Here is a 15911-nt window from a genome sequence, read left to right as displayed (position 1 = left end):
GAAATATGGAATACTCTATTTAAAAGAAAAATGAAATCATAGTTTACTAATGTTATTTCTGAGTTACTGATGACATGACCTGACAGCTATGTAAATTTCTCGAAAGGAATATCATGTGATATTGGCATGCATCGACCTATGTCTTTTGCTATATGGTAAATTATTGTTCTCATTTAATACATAAATTTCTGGTTGGGAAAGAAATAATAGTTCCAACTTCAGTGCAATCCCCATTTGCATAAACTTGTGAAATTTTATAAGTTTGTTTTCCTTACATCTCAATTCTCAAGTGTAGACTGGTGACTAACCCAATTTTTTTTGCTGAAATGTTATTCAGCACGGTATTAGATCTATACCTATTTTGAAGATTTAACAACAGATGATAAACATGCAGATTAAATGGTGATCAATATGCTCCAACCAAATTAAATGCTATTTATTCATACATCCCTGATTGCCAATTTGACAAAATAAATAGTGATAGTTAACTAGCGGTGGAAATCAGCAGTCGGACTGAAAGCAGAGGTTCATCTCCATTCCTGTACATCCTTGGTACTATGAGAGTTTCTAATTTGACGTGGCAGTTTCTAATTCAGTTTTAAAAATATAACAGAGTTTTTTATTTAGAAACTATGCTAGAGAGTTTCTTATTAAGAAATTGTTTATAAACTCTATGCTAGCAAATGATTGATTGAAATTATTTCTCCTTTTTAATTTATTGCTGACGTGGCCTATTAAAAACTCTAAAATTAATTTTAGGAATGTGAGAGTTAAAAACTTCAGAGACCATAATTTCTAAAAATTAGTTAACAATTATTTAGAAACTCATTTGAGTTGTTGGGATGTAGATGCTCTTAGTCGAGAACAAGTTTAACTTAATTAATTCGATTAATCCGAAAAGTAAATCCAATTTGAAAATTTGAAAATTTACGGATTTAAAATTAATTAATTACGTTCGAATTGTGTTTTGATTAATCCGACAAATATTTTGGATTTGTATTTCTAGAAAGTTTAATAATTATCGATCCGACCATTGTGCATTATTAATTTATTATTCTTAAGCAAACTTTGTTGTATACAACTTTAATAATATCAATATATCATTACGGAAATAATGTAGATATTGTTAGTTTTAATTTAAAATAATTCATTTTATTTTTATTTATACTTTTTCAATTATAACTTATTGTTACTTATGTTTTTAAATAAAACCGTCGAACGGTAGAATTCGACTGCCTAACATAAGCTTGAATTTAATAATTATTATCTTAATTATTTAATCGCAAACTAAATTTATAATTCAAATATAATAAATCAAACTAACGATTTTAATTAAATCTGATAAATTCGACCAGTTTACACACTGCAAACCCGCCCAATGAGCTCCCCATCTCCGCTTCCTCTTACGTGTCTGCTTTCTTTTATAGGAAATAGGAAATTAATTTGTATGAAAATTGAAAAGTCAATTCTTTATGGCTCCTTTAGCAAACAAATGGTTTGGTGGTTATTAATTGTGTGTGAATATGTGAATTTTTTATTAAGTTTGGTGGTTACTGTTTCCTGTCAGCATCACACCTGACTATATAAGTTAATTAGCTAACCTATACTAATGCATTAGCTATTTAGCTCAACGCCCCACCACCAACTTACCATCTTTGCTCAATAAAACCCCCTTTAAATCCTGATCCAATCTCACCACCACAATTCATATCATCATAAGCACAATTCAAGCACATCAATTTTCAAATTCAATTCTAGCAATATCAGCCCATGGGTTCCCTTGCAGCTGCCACCACCGAGAAAGACATCCGTGCCGGTGCTGAGATCATCTATGGTGCTGAAGAGTGCTACAACCATTCCATGGAACTTCTAAAGGCAGTTGGTTTCCCCGAAGGCGTCATGCCTTTGAAAAACCTAGACGAAGCTGGTCTTGTGAGAGAGACCGGATATGTCTGGATGAAGCAAAAGGCGCCGTATGAGCACTTCTTTAAGGGGACCAACACCAAGGTCAGGTACGACACTGAGGTGACGGCTTATGTGGAGAACGGAAAGATGAAGAAGATGACAGGTGTTAAGAGTAGGCAGATGCTTCTTTGGGTGCCGATTGTGGAGATGAGTGTTGAAGAGAAGGAGAAGATTTACTTCAAGTCTGCGGTTGGGATTGGCCGCTCATTCCCGGCTTCGGCCTTTGCCGATGATGTGAAAGCTGAAAATGTCAAGGCAGTGGCCAACTGAGAGAGCGGCATCCGGTTATTTGGCTTCGGGTTAAATTAAGATAAAAATTATGTACTCATATATTCAAGATCATTTAAAAAGAAGAGGGTATGTGATGTATTGCTATTGTAATTTAGAGAATATATTTGTGTTAATTGTGTTTCCTTTTCTGTATAATTTAATTTGTTAAGTTTATGTCCGTTCAAGCAATTATTCAAAGATATAATAACAAACTTGCAGTCTGTGATCTTTTACTGAGAAGTTAATTTGTCTAGTCTTTGAGTACATTATTTGTGATATAATAACAAACTTGTTGTTCCGTTCAATCTGTATCAAGATTTGTGTGTCTGGTTTAACAGTTTATAATTTTAAATGTACGCACAAATCACGACGCAAATCGAACGATCCAGATTAGATATCAGACCGAATTAATGGGACCCCCTTCTCTCCCCATTAATTAGTATAGGTTATCTAACCTTTAAGCATTGCTTAGATGTGAGGCTGAGTTGCGTGTGTTCATTGTTTTAAGAATCAATCACTGATTAGTTAATGGTTTGGAGATAATGACATGTTTATATATTAAGACAAAGCATAGTTTTGGAATTCATTCATTGAGGTTTCCACATAGTACTGTTAAGTGTTAACAAAAGCAAATCCATCAGATATGATATGCGCCTTTCTTTAATGCTGCCTCCTCTTGGTTATGTTTTACAAAATTTGTTAGGTGAGATATTAATTAAATGAGTGAATCTATGGTACTATGCATATTACGATTTGGCCCATAATACGGCTTAATATTTGACTTTTCAAAACCCTAACGGTCGATCCGAACCGTTCATCTTGTTCTCCCTATTAATATGTGTTTGGAGACCAAATTTTACATTTTTTAAAATTTTTTTACTATTTTTTTAGATTTACTGAAAATCAATCTTTTTGGATGGTCCAGAATTTTCAGATCAAGTGATTTTCTAAATATCTAAAAAAATAGTAAAAAAATTTCAAAAAATGTAAAATTTGGTCTCCAAACACATATTAATATGAAGAACAAGATGAACGGTTCGGATCGACCGTTAGGATTTTAAAAAGTCAAATATTGAGCCGTATTACGGACCAACCCGTGATATGCATAGTACCATAGACTCACTCTAATTAAATTGCAAAATTGGTCCCCATTATTTTTCCCAATAAATGGGGACAATGTAACTTGGCAGTTCAATGGAGTATCATGTTGGAGAGATACCTAAAATATATAGGTAATGAAAGAGAGATAATTTTTGCCTTTTGTGCTAGCACAGTAGCACACTATGGAATTTCCCTATTGTTCCCAATTGCCAATACAGAAAAAAAATTTAATTACGAAAGGGACATTTGTACAATTGAACGATCTGGGATCACAAGTAGTTTACCAATAGTATTATTTTACTAGGAAAGGAAATATTGAGTTTTTTGTCCTGTTTTGAAGCAGAGGGAGATGGGAATAATTTGGGTTAATTGATTGAGATTATAAAATTTAAATTGGAATATGTATATATTTTTCTTTATAAATGTTGCTAATTGAACATCTCCTATTAGTGTATTTTGACTTGATTGAACCCTCCAACTCAATATGGAAATTTGTTCAAATTAAATCTGAATTTGAATAAATGATTATTGGGATGCAGTTTAATATATGTCAAATCCTAAGTTATGCTATCTCTTACTCATAGTTTTATACCGCAGTTCTTATCTGTTATTTATTTTTATTTTTTTTTGACGAAAAACCCGTAGGTGTTCTTATCCGTTATAATTTGTTCTGCGAAGTTATGTGAAAAAATGTCATGTATCCAACCTTGTATTTTGTTCTGTTTGTGAGAAAACGGGCCAGGCACAACTGCACAAGCAGACATCAAATTTGGTGCTACTGTTTTAGAACGGCCCGATATAGTAAAATTGTTTCTTTTAGTTTTAGGTTATCAATTATCATCCAGACTCTTCGGTCCTTCCCCTTCCTCTTCCTCTCCATTCACCTCGTAGACCACGGGTAATGATTTTAACAGACCAGTTTTAACTTCATGCAGCACGCGACCTATAAGCAGCGCTGTCTTGAATAGTTGAATCTATAATTCGCGCAGCGCACGAAGCCAAAGCTGCTCCGTTAACATCTTTACCCTTAGACCACCTCACCTCTGCGCCGCTTCCTCTCAATCACCCTCCAGTTATTTGCTCGTGCTCCGTCGCCTCTCTCTCTCTCTCTCTCCTCTCTTTTTTCTCTCTCTCTACTTTAGGGTTTACTCATCGTGCTTGACATTCTACTCTTACTCTCTTTTGCCTGAGATCTTCTCTAAACGCCTCAATCAATCTCCTATTGTAAACCTGAGTGTTTTAGCTTCTGTCAATTGAGACAATGAAGTCAGGGAGGAAGAACCTTAAAAGGGCATCTGGAGAGAAGTTTCTCTCTCTAAAAGAAGGAGAGAGCATCATGCAAGTGGTTTCCCTGAGAGGCTCCAATTTAATTGAGGTATCAACTCTGACAACAAGGATTATACTATTGTGATACTGGTACTAGTTTCATGTAGGGTTATGTAATGATCCTACTATTATTTGGGATTGCTGGAAGGATTTATGTCTCAGCTCATGATTCTGGTTAATCCCTCGGGTGGCGCTTTGTTTTAGTTTGATTTTTCAGTTCGATTTACTTTAATTATAAACCATCAATTGAAAAAATTATTGTGGTTTGTACTCTTGTTGGTTAGGAACAAGGCCAATAAATAATTGTCCCCCAAAATCTAATAACTTCGACAAAACCTTTGTCCAGAAGCAATTCTTGCTTTCTTTCCATTAAATGTTCAAGTCCTTTAGTACTCGCCAGTTTTTTTTATGTTATAGCTATGATTTTTTAGGTTTTGGATCCAGTGGGAGTCAAATCCCTAGCCTTCTTTCCAGCAAAGTTTCAGAAGAGCTTTTGGATCAAAATAGGTACTATTTATATATAAAATGTAGATGTAAATCAAAACAACATTTTGTCTAATTCTTCTTGGTTTTATGAACACAGTAGTACCATACTGCTGCATCTTATAGTTGATTTGAGGTTCAATTTTTTTTAAACAAAAGTGAAACACGGAGCACTACCTTTCTTAAAAATAATACCTTTTTCTTTTCTGTGTAGGATAATGTAATATCTTATTAGCATTAACAACACTATCTAGTAGGATGTATCTGTCTTTTTATGGAGTCTGTTTGTGACGAACGAATGATCCTATATTCCTATGTAATACTGGCATTAAGTAAACTAATTGGTCTGTGTTGTTAGTCAACTTATCATTATGTAGTTTAGGTATTAAACAAATGATTGAAAATTTCAGTTTACTCACATCCAGATTTTCATTAAAGAATTCATGAAATCTGTATCAGATCACTTTTCAAATTAACCCAGAACTCCTGATAAAATAAAAAGGGAATCCATCAGAACCACCAGGTGCCTTCTCTGCCCCTGATCCAAACACAGAATTTCACACCTTATCCTCGGTAAATGGTTGATTTGAGGTTTATGAAGGATAAAGTTTCTACTTTTTGAAAATGCAGGAAGTTATTTGGTTGTAGATGCAAGTGGCAGGGATGAAGCACTTGAATCAGGAAGTAAGGTGGCATGTGTGGTCTCTCAAGTTCTCTTTCATGACCAAATCCATGCCTTAGAGAAATCTCCTGAGTGGTATGGTACCACTGAACTCTCTACCCGACAAAATTGGCTCAATCTAAAGTTTAGTTGGATAATTAGAGGTTCATTTATTGCAAAGTACTATAACATCTGCTGTGTTTGAAAAACACCCAACATTTCTTATATCGATATCTCAACCTCAATATTAATTTTGCTTTATTTGAAATAATACCAAACTGCTAAAAAGGTTGACTAGGATTCTTATTTGCACAATCATATGCCTAATACAAGACTCTTAAGCCTGGTATTGGTACTGGTACTGGTACGTACGATACCATCAATGAACTGCAGGAATTGTAAATCCTTAACTCTTTAAAATGCTGCATTTGTTACGTGTTGAGTGTTGAAATGCTAAGTTTATGTTTTTTAATTGGAAATGTAGGCCAGCTGTATTCAAGAACTCATTCATGGAAAACAATTCGAATATGAAATCAAGTTCAAATTCTGATTTAAGCTCCAGTTTGCAACAACCTCAAACTGAGTGTGAAGAGGAATCAGGTTCAGACGAAGAGGACGATGGCTTACCTCCGCTAGAAGCTAACACTAACAGGAATAGGCCTTACGAGCTCCATTCTGATGATCATTCTGATTCTGATTCTGATTCTAATTCTAGATAATGTATCAGAAATTCTGAATACAACGTCATTTGTTAGCATTTAATACAAATATCTTATTGTAATACATTCAGTTTTGTAAGGTTAGTGTCAGGCTGATATCTTATTATTTAAAGATCTTTTCATTATATATCCTAAACATATAATTGGTGAGCCCACTCCTACTCAAATCTTTTGAAGTAATTTGCTAATTAATTACTTAATACGAAAGCTTTTCTGGTACTTCTATCTGAAAAAAAAAAAAATGATCAAATGCATTCTCTTAGTTGATGGTGCTTTAAAATTTGAGAAATCTATTCTCGTACAAAGTAATCCACAGAGCCTAAGATGAGGCCCGTTTGAACTCTATTTCTTGTCTATTTCTTGTCCATATTAATGAAATCAAACATAGGGAACACAGACTAGCTAACCCTTAAGAGCATAGGCTCGCTTGTGTTTTTCATAAGCCATTGCCTTTTAAATTAATTTTACTTTATTTGTTCCATTTAGTTGTTGATAATCCTTTTCTTATTGTACCGTTCGGTAAATCATTGGAATAGAGGAATAGTGAGAAAAAATAAAATTTGAAATACACTTTAATTCTTCATTATTCTAGTTGTATTCGATTAATGATGGAAGGGCATTGATAAATGAGCTAAATCTATCTCTTAAAAAAAATTAATTATTCTATTTCATATTTTTCATGAAATAGAAAATTGACTTATAGAGAAATAGAGAAGGAACCAAAATGTAAAAAATAAAAATTTAATTGTAAAAGTTCAAACTCAATTTCAGTATTCTCAATTCTCCAATTCAACTCCCTTTTTCTCTTATTTAGCGCAAAATAAACATTTTTTCCACTGTATTTCTCTATTCCACTGTTACGGAGATTTGCTACATGTCCCCTTCATAGAGTTTTGACACCTTCCCTGCACACTACTTGGTATGGCGCAATTAATATTGTGGCAAAAGTTCTACTGTGAGATAATTTCTATAACAGGTAACAAATGGTTAAGTATTAATTAGTGTAAGCAGGTCAATACCGTCATTTATTTTCTTGAAGAAAATGATGTTACTCTCTTTTTCTTCAAAACATCATTTTCATGCCCTTTTGCATGCAACTAGCCATTTTCTCAAAAGAGTATATGTTCACCGGATTAAATTCCTCCCTTGTAAAATATTTTTCAATCAAATTGGTGTCATATTTCAGGCTAAGGCCACTCGTACTTAAAATAGACCTTCAGGATGTATGAACAAATGCTAAATTTTTTTATAGATTTACAGTACAACAAAAACAAATATATGAAACCTATCTACCTACTCATGAAATGGCTAAAACAAATTGCAACCCAACACTATATTACACTACGGACACCAACAAGCTCACAAAATTTAATAGTAAAAATTGAATCCTTCTATCATAGTTCCAAAATTAAATTAATTCACATATTCTAACATTTGGAAATCAGTGAACAAATATTTTCAAGTTCATGCATATGTAGGGTCTTTTCAAATTTTTCCAAAGCTAGGTATTCTTAGACCGCGTGTGAGAATGCGGCACCATGGATTCAAAACTATCATACCCTGCATCACGGCGTGAATATAACAACTCGGTGGCTGAATTATAACCCATCAACCTATGAAGGGAAGATAATGTGGCTTCTCTGTCACCTTCCTCTTCATTAAATGCCGATTCTCCCCCGGTCGAATAAAAAGAGGCACCATAATTTTTGTTTAAAGATACTGGGTCAACTTGCATAACAGTACCATTCATGTCAATTGCAACTTTTTTCTTAGTAAATTTCATCGAAGGCAATGGTACTGTAAGGACCTCTGAGCAACTGCCGCATTGCATTTCAACCAACCTCTTCTTTGAAATTAGAATAGTTGAAGGAACTTGGAGCAACATGAAACAATTTTCACAGATCACATAGGGAGTACCGCCGAAAATAGGTCGGCAAATGTGCTTTCTCATTAGTGCCCTTCTATCCTTTGAACTCGACCTGACTGATTCCTGATCGAAGCTTATTGGGCTACCGGGAAAAGACGAGGGGGCACATAGGTTGCACGAATTGGGTCCAAAGATCTGGTTTCGGCAATGCAGGCATGCACAATGAGAGGATGGTAGAGGAGGAGGAATATAAGAATATGGTAGTTTCAACTGGTCGGTATTATGTCTAGAATCAAAACATAGAGGGCTTTCTTGGTTATTGGGGTTTTGGTAATGCATCCTTTGGATTGAATCAATCCCCTTTTGACGGTATAAACTGTCTCCAGCTTTTTGTTTCGAAAATGTATTGAGTTTATCCCTTAACTCATCCATTTTTCTCAACCTCTCATGGCGATCTGATCTTTCATATTTATCAACTAAAGATGAATGAAGAGCATCATTTTTAATGAGACTTTGAACGATTTGAAAATCACTTGAATCAAGCGAAACCCCTTCCTCAACCTCGTCTCCACCATATCTCATACCGAATTTCTCATTGGGTGGCCTCGGAGGGAGCCCTTCCTTCTCTTTTTGTTTGTCACCGGCCGATGCCTTCTTCCGGAAAGTCCGTCTTGACTTTTGGAGATAGTAGCTTCTATCATGAATATTTCTCTTGCCTTCGTCGGAAGAGGAGATGCTTCCGTCATAAGCATTTGAGCACCTACTCATCATATCCTCTTCTGATATAACACTTTGGGTATTTTGCATTTCATCTCTCTCTTCTTCGCCATTTGAAGTTTGTTCCTTCAGATTTTTGGGAGGGTTGATGATTTTTTCATCAGGAGAGTTGTTGGTAAAAGGAGTTGCCTTAAATTCATCTTCGGACGGATCTGACGGGTGTGCATTGGGGTCAAAGATTTTTTCAGTAGAAGAGTTGTTTGCAAGAGAAATCGCCTTAAATTCATCTTCTGACGGCTCTGACGGGTGTGCGTTTGAAGAAGACGGCGTGTTATGGGCCTCGGTTGAGAACATTGAGCTATCAGGCGAAGTATTTTCTGAATTATTATTCAAAGTGTTTTTGGTTCCATCCAAATTCAAATCAGGGTTTTCTCCGTTGGCATTTCTGTTTTTAGCTGAAAAATATTATGAAAAAAGGAAATTGAATTTGGGTCTCTTGGTATCCAGTGAAACAAAACTATTCAATAAGAATGAGAGATTTTTTTTGTACCTTTAAGAACTGTACCACATCCCCCGCATTGGTACAGCGGAACAGTAGAGTATTCGATTAGAAGTTGGAGGCACTTGGGACATCTCACAAATCGAATTTTACCAGAATTATTCGCCATCTGCACCGGCCAAAACAAAGTTCAATCTTTCTACCAGAGCCTGCAGAAAAAGAGCACAGATAAATGCAATACATTAGAATAAGAAAGTTCACCATGTCAATGAATAACAATAGTTTTTCACCTGAAAAATGACATAATAACAAAGAAAAAGAGAATACTGGTAGAGGTGCACAGCATAAGATACATCAGAAAAAAAAAAAAAATTGCTCAAAATTGCACACAAGGAAATGAAACATAAATTTTTATAACATACAATACCCAAAAATTATAAAAAGGATGTATATATGTCGTAAGACCGAGAAACATAATTAACTGTAGGAACAAAATATGTCCCTCGAATTAGAATTCACAGTACTAGTGGGGCAACAGCAAAAAAAAATAACAAGTGCAACCCCCAGACCCAACCCAACCCCCCCCCCCCCCCCCCCCCCCCCCAACACACACACAACAACAAAAGAGCAAACATTCATTTAATTATCACAAACCAACTAATAATTAAGGTAGAGCACGGCAAATTTAGTTGTTAATTGAAAACCAATAGCCTACCAACCATTCAAACAGAGAAGGAACTGAAATGAAATCGACAATACAAAAAGTACTTTTCATTCAAAAATAAATACAAAAAAAGAAGAAAATTGAGCTAGATACCTGTAAGAAAATGAATTTTAGTTTCTTGTTTGGCATAAAAATAGAAAGTTGTATCCAATAATCCAATTTACATTCAATTGTACAGAAATAAACGCAGATGCTTAACTCAGCATCAGCACTAAATTAGAAACTAAAAACACAGAAATAAACTTAGTCAATTCACTAAATGAAAAATACTATTCAAATAACTTAGTCAATTCACTAAAAACACAGAAATAAACTCAGCTTAACGCAGATGCTTAACTTAGGCCAATGTGGCGATGTCTCTTCCTTTTTGAGACAATTTATTAAACAGAAAGGAGGATAACTGGATAAAGTAAAAGATAGGAACAAAAAATGAAGAACATATGCTAACCTTTCTAAGACAGAATTAGAATCATATTCTCTCTTCTCTTTCCTCTTTCTCTGCCTCTCTCTCTGTTTACTATTTTCCTTTGTTCCAAGAACTGATACTAAGAACAGCTAGTACACTACACAGAGCACTGGTTCCAAGAGGAAAGCAATAAAGTGTGTTTCTTTCGCCTCCAAAGTCCAAACAAGGGGCCAAGCCAGAGCAGCAAGAAAATAAAAAAGTACATAAAAGGGATATAATTATTCAGGAAAAGTTGGTCAGAAAAAATATATTATTTTTTTTTCTCTGGGACAGGTAAGAGCGACAAGAGAAACAAACAAAAGAGCAAGGAGATGAGAACAGACAGAAACGCCGTTCTAACTTGTGAGAGAGAGAAAAACAGGGAATAAAATCTACGAACTTATAGCATGGTGGTTTGGAGAAGGAGATGAACAGATAATAGAGAAAAGAAGAGAAGAGTCAAGAAGTGAGTACTGACAGAGAAAGGCTTAAAGGGGAATTCTTTCCTGGAACCGTGAATAAGAAGGCAACAAATGCTTGGAAGTGAGAGCGTTGCAAGTCTATTTCACTTGATTAGATTTTTCAAATTATAAAATTATATGCTTTTTAAATTGTCCAGCAAAACTCCTATAACTATCAAAATTTACAAGTCAATTTCATTTTAGTCCTTTTTTCTTAACTATAGCATTACAAAAATTAAAATTATTATCATATTATGAATATTATGAACAGTCGATCCGAAACCGCTTAATATGATCATCTTATTAAAATGTGCTTAGAGATCAAATTTTATATTTTTTTGAAATTTGTTTTATTATTTTTTTGGATAAGATATAAAATCACTGTTTTGAATAGTTCAAAACGAAGATAAAGATGTGAGCATGATAATATGATTAGAGTACAAAATTACATTTTAACCATACTCTTTTTTATATATCTACTTCATATTTGTAATATTGTTGTCTAAATAAAAATGAAAATTATAAATGTGTGGAGGGCAACCAATTTATATGATAAAGGTCTAGCTTTATTTCTTCATTAATTTGGGCACCTAATTACTCTAGTGGGCCATCTACTAAAATATTGTCAAATATATATATATATATATATATATATATATATATATATATATATATATATATATATATATATATATATATATATATATATATATATATATATATATATATATATATATATATATATATATAATTTTACAACGTTAATTAAAAAATGAAACAAAAGATTAGGTAGCATTGATATACTTCAAATTTATTTGTAACTAATGTGTGTGATTTGCTAGAACAATTAATAAGCAAAATATCAAAGCTTTTTGCTAACAGCTTAAAGATATCTTTCGCAGTTAATGTTCTTGAGATACTTTTTGTAGAGGCGATACGGCAATTTTCAAAAATGAAGAATACGATACGGCTATATATATGGCACGGCTAAATTGATGCCGGCGATGCTGCCGCCGTTTTTTTTTATTTTCTGATCTCCAAACAACAAATTCAAACCGTTAGATGTTTAATCTATATTATAATCTACTCGGGGACCAAATTTTACATTTTTTGGAATTTTTTTACTATTTATTAAGCTGGTTTGAAAACTGTTGATTTCAGTAAATTTCTGCATCACTGTTTTTGGACGGTCCAGAATTTTCAGATCAAGTGATTTTCTAAATATCTAAAAAAATAGTAAAAAATTTTCAAAAAATGTAAAATTTGGTCTCCAAAGACATATTAATATGGAGAACAAGATGAACAGCTCAGATCGATCGTTAGGATTTGAATACTCGAATATAGAGCCGTAGCACGGTAACAACCCGTGATATGCATAGTACCATAGACTCACTCATATAATTATATACTGGTTAGTATTTACTGTTCATTCAAAGCGTTTACTTTTCCTAGGTAAGACCCTTATCTTTTTATTATTTGTTTTTGCAAGTGTGAGAGGATGTGAGTCTATTATTGCTCCAGGCATCTAGAAACGGATCTTCATTCTAGAAATTTCTATTTCAGTGACTACAAAATTACGGCTGCTCTTGGCGCACGCATCTTGATGCGTTTTAATGGATAGTGAAGTACGATAGAAGACGGGAATTTAACGCGGACATGTCCCTTGCAACTGGTCAAATGTGTTTGGTTTTACAAGGCACGTGTTAACAAAAAATCAGGTGATAAAAAAGGGGGGAAAATATCTTAAAATGTATGCAGTGTGTAAATTATCTGCATCATATTTTTCCAGTTTTTTTTTGTTGCAAACTCTTTGACATTTTTTCCTTTTTATTTTGCAACTCTGTAAATTATCAGCATTGTATTTCTCAATTTTTATGTTGCAAACTCTATTACTTTTCTCTCTTTTTTTATGTTGCAAATTGTGTAAATTATCTGCAAAATTTAATTTACCGTATTTCTATTATAGTGACAAATGAATTATTCAGGTTCGGTCCGACAAGGTCAAAAATTCGTGATTCGGATATAATTCGGAAATGATTCAGAATTATCCATATCAGAGACCTCAGTCCTGCAAGAAAACAAAAACAAAAACAAAAAATAAAAACAAAAAAAAATTCGGAAAAAAAATTGCGAATAATTCATCAAATTCGGAAAAACTTTGTAAAATTCACAAATTATTCAGATTTAATTTGGTCAAAGTTCGGTCAACCGAATAATTCGACGTTCATTTCGACATCACTAAAAAAACGAATTATTCAGATATAATCCGAATATAATACGCAAATTTTGTCACTATAATGCCTATCAACATGAATAAACAGTCAAAATCGGATATCAAACCAAATTTAATTCGATGTCGACCAGATACCGCCTCTGTGATCAGAAATCCAATGTCAAAATCAACCAAAATTATTACATCAATATCATATTCACCAAACTTCTCAAACTCAAAAGCGTGGACTCCAATGCCTATTTTGACTAGTCACAATTCACAATAAATACTGTCTGAACTATCTCTTAAAAAACATGTTATTAAATTAAATTCTCAATCAAGTCAGGGTCTGATTGGACCTAGACTTGTGTGCCCCATGATTTAAAATTACTGAAATGGAATTAAATATCCTTTATTAGAATTGATTCCATGTGCAGATCTTACTTATTTTAAAGCATGCATGCATTGACTTGCTTAAATAGCTCACAAACCTAAGTCCAAGATTATGTCATCATAATTTATAAATACGGTTGCTTTACATTTGAGAAAGTTACGTGCATTTGTTAAATCTTTTTTGTAGTGCTACTAAAAAGGACCATGCAACTGTAACCAATTAATTGCACACATACTTGTTTGGAGTTATGAATTTTTCTTATCTATTCCGATTTTACAATGTTTTACAAGAATATTTCACAAAGCATAATTAATTTCAGACATCTAAAAGTTGTTCAAAGGAACTTTTGAGGCACCAAAATATTTGGTATTAAGGAATTATTATTCAGCATTTTTAATAGCTGTGTAAATATTTATATATTAGATCAAATTGTTAATGCATGTGTTTAAAAAGAGCTGTCAAATTTATTAAATAAAAAATAGTGTAGTCAAAATATTTTGAAAATAAGAATAGGAAAAAAAAAAATCAATTCTACCTGTTTCAAAGGATTTTCCATTCCTGTAAAGGTACTATATCATATACACCACTCAACCAATGTTTGCCTTTTAATTTATGATGCAGAGGTGCAATTCAAGAGAGCAAGAAAAAAGGCAATCCTAAATCCTCACAATTTTCGACCAAAAAAGAGCATATCTGGTTGCTATGATGTATCATGACTTTCATGTAGATTATTGAAAACTATGCTACAAAAATAAAAAGTAATTAGTTTATGCTCCTTAATCTTATTTCCTGTGGTGTACATTTTCTAAATGTAGCATGTTTTAAATTGTACATGCCTTTTGCGGGGTTATTTAGCAGCCTCTTTATAAATATACACAGATAGTTAGAAACTTGGGTTCTTAACGGAGCTCAAATTCTTGAATCCTCATATAACAATGGATGCATCCAGTTTAATCAATGTACTGGAGAGAACCAAATTGAAAGTGCGGCACAATCTCATGAGCTTTGCTAAGTGTCACCGCCAACCTGCCAGGTTGGGTGGCCATGTCCCCTGGCCCACTACTTTGGTGGCAAGAACACATTTATGGGGATCCTGATATTCTGTTACATTATTAGATCACACAATTGTGTGATCACTGACAGCGAGGATCCGTAGTAACAAGATTCCAGAATAATTTACAAATTGTGTGACATTAGACAAAAAAAAAAAATTCGGCCTTTAATTCGACACTAGATGAATAATTTGTTTAATTTCAAACTTCTAATGTTTTTAGTTTTAGGGAAGCGAACTTTTCTAGAGTAGATATAATAAATGTATTTATTTGTGATCACATCAACATTCCAAATTTCCAATAAACAATTATACTGAGGAATCTTAATCACAATTCAATAATTTTGTATCTACCTTGACAATTTTAATAAATTTGTACTATAATAATAAATTTTTTGAATAATACTTGCATTATTTATTTTCAGTGTAATCACATATTATGCATTCAATTCTATAAATTTCTTGTGACTATTCTTTATAATACAAGACTTTTGTTTGTCCTATTTCTTAACATGTTTTCACAAACTCTCTATTTTTAAAAAAAATATATATATTTTATTATATAGACATATTCGAAACTGATCAAGAATACCTAGAGCGATGGTTCTAGACCCCAAAATCCAACAAGACCTCCCAAAAAAAAAGTTTGTATATGTTGAAACATTCCTCCCCAAAAAAAAAACTAGTTAACAGACAAATGAGATTGACTCTTGTGATGTTGGCCCAAACAACAATTCAACATGCAAAAAAAAAAAAAAAACCCATTTCTTCTGTGTGAAACGACACACAAAGGAATTTCACAGACAAACGAAGAAAGAAGAAAAAAAAAATCTTAGTTCAGTTGTTTCTTCTCTGTAAATCGACAAATGAGTGAAGAAAGAAATTAAGAAATCAAGAAGCATGGTGTGGGTATCAGGGTATTTTAACCACGGTATATGTTTTATTTTGAGAGGTATTGATTTTATGTCTCTCTCTATTTTACATGATCTATTGGCATATTAATAAAAAAAAATGAT

At 33.2% G+C, this 15911-nt stretch overlaps 3 protein-coding genes across 3 annotated transcripts; 2 read left to right on the top strand and 1 right to left on the bottom strand.

Moving 5' to 3' along the window:
* Positions 1-1627: 1627 nt before the first annotated feature.
* LOC144575008 (uncharacterized) lies at positions 1628-2447 on the top strand. Its single transcript, XM_078325122.1, has one exon. The coding sequence runs from the start codon at positions 1771-1773 to the stop codon at positions 2233-2235; it is 465 nt and encodes a 154-aa protein (XP_078181248.1). The 5' UTR covers positions 1628-1770; the 3' UTR covers positions 2236-2447.
* Positions 2448-4417: 1970 nt separating this feature from the next.
* LOC144575114 (Nucleic acid-binding, OB-fold-like protein) lies at positions 4418-6692 on the top strand. The gene is made up of 4 exons (XM_078325235.1): positions 4418-4711; positions 5094-5169; positions 5776-5902; positions 6291-6692. Exons 1-4 carry the CDS (start codon positions 4598-4600, stop codon positions 6523-6525), a joined length of 552 nt encoding a protein of 183 aa, XP_078181361.1. The 5' UTR covers positions 4418-4597; the 3' UTR covers positions 6526-6692.
* Positions 6693-7743: 1051 nt separating this feature from the next.
* Positions 7744-11267, bottom strand: LOC144574736 (uncharacterized). Its single transcript, XM_078324777.1, has 3 exons — positions 10781-11267; positions 9660-9817; positions 7744-9564 (listed from the first exon to the last, which is right to left on the bottom strand). The coding sequence occupies exons 2-3, from the start codon at positions 9775-9777 to the stop codon at positions 8027-8029; spliced, it is 1656 nt and encodes a 551-aa protein (XP_078180903.1). The 5' UTR covers positions 9778-9817; positions 10781-11267; the 3' UTR covers positions 7744-8026.
* Between the last annotated feature and the right edge of the window lie 4644 nt (positions 11268-15911).

This window comes from Carex rostrata, chromosome 23 (assembly GCF_964058835.1).
Source record: "Carex rostrata chromosome 23, lpCarRost1.2, whole genome shotgun sequence".
Taxonomy (NCBI): domain Eukaryota; kingdom Viridiplantae; phylum Streptophyta; class Magnoliopsida; order Poales; family Cyperaceae; genus Carex; species Carex rostrata.
This window is presented reverse-complemented; position numbering and strand designations above follow the sequence as displayed.